This window comes from Salmo trutta, chromosome 35 (assembly GCF_901001165.1).
Source record: "Salmo trutta chromosome 35, fSalTru1.1, whole genome shotgun sequence".
Lineage (NCBI taxonomy): Eukaryota > Metazoa > Chordata > Actinopteri > Salmoniformes > Salmonidae > Salmo > Salmo trutta.
In genome coordinates, this window is record NC_042991.1 from 9283157 (window position 1) to 9287799 (window position 4643).

Below are 4643 nucleotides of genomic sequence, written 5' to 3' on the forward strand. Positions count from 1 at the left end.
TTCCTGTTCAAGTGAGCACAGCACAACAATGGTGCAGACCAAAAATATGTATTGTATGCTGCTTCATAAATGATGTAATATGCCAGGGAATTATGTATTCAGTAAGTAAAAAAGTAATACTAAGGGTATGTTGAGTAGTAAGCTGTTAGTAGCCCATGAGTCTCACCCTAAGAATTTGGTCCCCCTCTCCCCCACAGAACTTAGCCTACTGTTCAGACTTGGTGGTGCACATGTAGCCTATAACCTGTTTTAGAGAAATGTAATCATTGAATATTGTAAGAGCTTTCCTTGTCTGCTTATATGCCCCCTTTACGTATCCTATGGTTCTGACTTGGTATACAGGGAGAACACTAAGAACGGCCCATGTTCTGAATTCTGTCGCTGTACATTTCAAAAGTGCTGAACAAAGAGTTATATTGACCATGTCTGTCCTAGCTCGCTCATTAATGTCTTAATCGAAATTACGGATAGCCTCTTTTCCGCTTGTCGTCCCCTTATGTCATAGTTTATACATCTCAATTGTCAGTAGTAACCACATTTGTTTAAGCAAGTCAGCCATATCAGCTATATATTTTTTAAAGGCAGTAAATGAGGCTGAATGAACTGTTTTGCTGCCAGACAAGGCTCCGCTGATAGTAAGGTGTAGCAGTGGTAAGATGTTGGGACTGCTGTTGGGACTCTGCTGTTGGGACAGCTTTATGTAGGCCCTAACAGTTTGTGGGCACCATTTGTCAGCCTTATAGTGCAATTCAAGTTTTGTTTAGTGCTGTGTAGTGTAGTGGCTTTACTGGCATGCAGTCCCCATTTCTTTGGGGCGGCCCCACCAAGATTTACATGCTAAAATCGCCACTATAGCTAACTAACTAACATTACTTGTTGGTGGCCCTTTATAACTAACCTGATGGAAGCTAGCAAGTTTGAGCGATAGTCACACAGCTTTTACTTTGAAAACTGGTAGCACATGTATCCTGTTGCAGCCCCTCCTCTCAATGCCCACACCCTGCAACTGTTCAAAATGTGATTTTATTTTATTTTACCAGTTTCGGAAGTGTTTGCATAAATGCCAAGAGCATGCTTTGCATACGACACCGAGTACCAAGTGTGGAATGTTAGCATAAAACAGGTCTGAATTTCAGGCTTTACACAGGTATTCAAATTACTTTCACAAAGGTTTAGTGCTTACCAGCTATTAGATATCAGATATGTTTGTTTAGTAGATCTTCTTGGCAGTCATTCTCCATATGCTTAGAGATCGAAGGTTCTTCCAGGTCAGGTAAGGGCAAAAATGGATGCTCATTGGCTGTGGCTAAGACCTTGCCCCTCCCCTAATTTGCTTCCTGTTTCTGTTGCTGTAAGAGGGTCTGTCGGGTGTTTCTTCCTTTTCAAACTTAAACAATAGCTATATATTTTGATGATGATTTGATACAGCTTCTCACTGTTTCAAATGTATTTACTTGAACAGATTACTACCAAAGTTACAGATGCAAAACTCATACAGTTGCACAGTTCTCACTGGGAGTGTGTTTGAATTAACCCGCAAAGCAAGAATAATCACCAAGCAACTCTGAATACTCTGTGACAAGAACAACCTGTTGACTGGTGAGTCGTTATCTTTCTCTCTTTAATTATTTAACTCATTAAACTACAGACTTAAACTAAGACTAAGGGTTGCTATGCAAACATGGTTTCTTAGTTTCATGTGTCTGTCTGTAAATAGGAAGGGAGAGGATCCTCTGAGGTTCATAATGTCAGAGTGAGTGCAGTTTTGAAAGTAAAATAATCAAAAACACGTATTGTCGTTTACTGTATTGGCTAACCCTCAGGTCGAGTCTGGTTGAATGTTTTTACACAAAAGAGCACAGCATAAGGCAACATAAAGTAGAACTGCAGGTTAGTACTATTAGTAAAGCAAAAGTCAAAAAATTAAAGCACACCTCACCCACCATTGTAAAAATTCCATTAACTTGTGTTGTACTGAGAACAAAGGTTAACTATTAACTTAGACACAAAACTGAGGTGTTGGGTATATAGTGAAAGAGTGAGCCATGAGCACATTTCCTTATTGGAAGGAGGAGGTTTACACCCCAGTTATTGGGTTCATAAGTATTGATAAAAGCAGAATAGGTACTTTTGAAGCTAGTCTGACTAGTTGGTTCAACTTCGCTGATGTGTAACAGGATGTGGTTTACAGTTCCGGGCTTTCTGCCTTTGTTGCATTTGGTATGTTTTCATACTTCCTGTACACAAAACAGGTTGTTAATAAATAAAACAAGATTGATCTGACTTAAAGTAATAAGTTCTCTGTTTTTTGCAGGACCAACAATGCCTTCTGGATTTGAACGTGTCATCCTGTTCTCGATTCTTGGTCTAGGAGGATTTCTGATGCTGTTTTTAATGTACGATAAATCAGCTCCATCTCAGATCTGCCCTCCCAAGCCTGCTTTGCCAGGTCCTTACTCAAAAAGACCTGAGAACAGGTCCTTGTTTAAGCAGCCAGAGCCAGAAAAGCCCCTCCTGCTGTTGTGGTTCTGGCCTGAAAACCGCAGGTTTGATTTTAGCGATTGTGCCACTTTCTTCAACATTGATGGCTGCCACCTGACAGATGACAGGTCTCTGTACAACAAGGCAGATGGTGTGCTCATCTTTCACAAATCCATCAAACACGATTTATCCAACTTGCCTCCATCACCTCGACCACCATTCCAGAAGTGGATCTGGTATCATGTGGAATCACCTACAAACACAATTAGGATACCTGGTCTAGATAACCTTTTCAACTTGACCTTGAGTTATAGGGAAGACGCAGACGTCCCTGTTCGTTGGCGTTTGACCGCAAGGAAAAGCCAGGGTGAAGACTTTATGCTGCCAAAGAAGGATAAATTAGTTTGCTGGATTGTGAGTAACAAAGACCCTGCAACTGGAACAGGGGTACGGGATAACTATTACAGAGAACTTGCCAAACATATTAAAGTGGAACTCTTTGGCAAGGCCTATGCAAGGTTCTTGAAATATGAGGACTACTACTCAACACTCTCCAGCTGTAAGTTTTACCTCTCCTTTGAGAACTCAGTCCACAAAGACTACATCACAGAGAAGCTAAACGGACCACTTGCAGCAGGAACTGTGCCAGTGGTATTGGGCCCACCGAGACAGAACTATGAAGACTTTGTCCCAGGAGATTCCTTCATCCATATTAATGACTTTCCCGATGCAAAAGCCCTGGCTGAATTCCTCCTTAAGTTGGACAAGGATGATGAGGCATATCTGCGCTACTTTCAGTGGCGTAGAAACTTCTCTGCTCAGGAACATCTGATTCAACCGAGTCAAGAGTTCATCCAATCTATTTGTTATGGATGTGACCATGTGGGCAATCATAAAGAATACAGGGTTGTTCACAACCTTTACAAGTGGTATTTTGTGTAATTAGTCACATATGATTAGCTTTTATCATAATTTGCATGTCTATTATCTTCAATATACCAAAAAGTTATCTTGATTTATCCTACAGCACTTAGGGAGTGCATACACCGCATCCAATGCTGATCTGCTGTTCTGCTGGTTCGTTCAGCACTGTGTGTTTTAGTGACTAGCCGCAGATGGGTGTCTGACTGCCAACATTTTCGCGAGATTGTACATGTAGAATCACTTTACACTCTGTTTGCACATTATGGCTGGCTGTAACGCCCTGGCCATAGAGAGGGGTTTTTGTTCTTTATTTTGGTTAGGCCAGGGTGTTACATTGGGTGGGCGTTCTATGTTAATTTTTCTATGTTTTTGTATTTCTTTGTTTTGGGCCGTGTGGCTCCCAATCAGGCACTGCTGTAGTTCGTTGTTGCTGATTGGGAGTCACACATAAGTAGCCTGGTTTTCCTTGTGGGTGATTGTTTCTGTTTAGAGTTTTTCCTGACAGGACTGTTTGGCTGTCGTTTTTTGTTTATTTTTGTAAAGTGTTCTCTTTTCATAAAAATTCTAATGATGAACACATCCTCCGCTGCACCTTGGTCTAATTCTGACGACGGCCGTTACAGAATCACCCACCAACAACGGACCAAGCAGCGGAGGAAGGAGAAGCACAAGGAGCGACGGAACAATAATATGGACTATCGGGAGTCGTGGACCTGGGAGGAGATCAGAGCCGGAGTGGGCCCATGGAAGAAGGCAAAGGAGGACCGGGAAGATTACAGTGGAACGCCGATAGCGTACCAACCGGAGAGGCAGCCCCAATAATTTTTTTTGGGGGGGGCACATGGACAGATCGGCGGAGCCGAGGATGGAACCAGAGCCAGTCGGGGTAAAATTGGAGGGGTGCGAAGCAGAGACTGTTGATGGGTAAATTGGAGGAGAAGAATATGAGAGAGCTATTGTGTTGGTGTATTAGGCACGGCATTCGCCCTGCAGAGTGTGTCCTAGAAATGTCACCTGAGTTAGTACATTATACTTGTCCTGAGGTGCGTGCTAGCCGTCTGGTAAAGACAGTACCAGGCCCATGCACCAGGCCTCCATTGCGTCAGCCCGGTCCTACTCGTCCTATTCCTGCTCCTCGCACTAGCTCTGAGGTGCGAGGTGCGACAACTGTGACATGGATTGTGTATGTGTGCCATTCAATGAGCAAGACAAAATATTTAAGTTCCCTTGAACTGGGT

The 4643-nt window shown here is 42.8% G+C and overlaps 1 protein-coding gene across 1 annotated transcript; it reads left to right on the forward strand.

The window, feature by feature from the left end:
* The first annotated feature begins 1333 nt into the window (after window positions 1-1333).
* On the forward strand, window positions 1334-3771 carry LOC115174576 (alpha-(1,3)-fucosyltransferase 9). The gene is made up of 2 exons (XM_029733243.1): window positions 1334-1599; window positions 2315-3771. The coding sequence occupies exon 2, from the start codon at window positions 2323-2325 to the stop codon at window positions 3421-3423; it is 1101 nt and encodes a 366-aa protein (XP_029589103.1). The 5' UTR covers window positions 1334-1599; window positions 2315-2322; the 3' UTR covers window positions 3424-3771.
* Window positions 3772-4643: the final 872 nt, after the last annotated feature.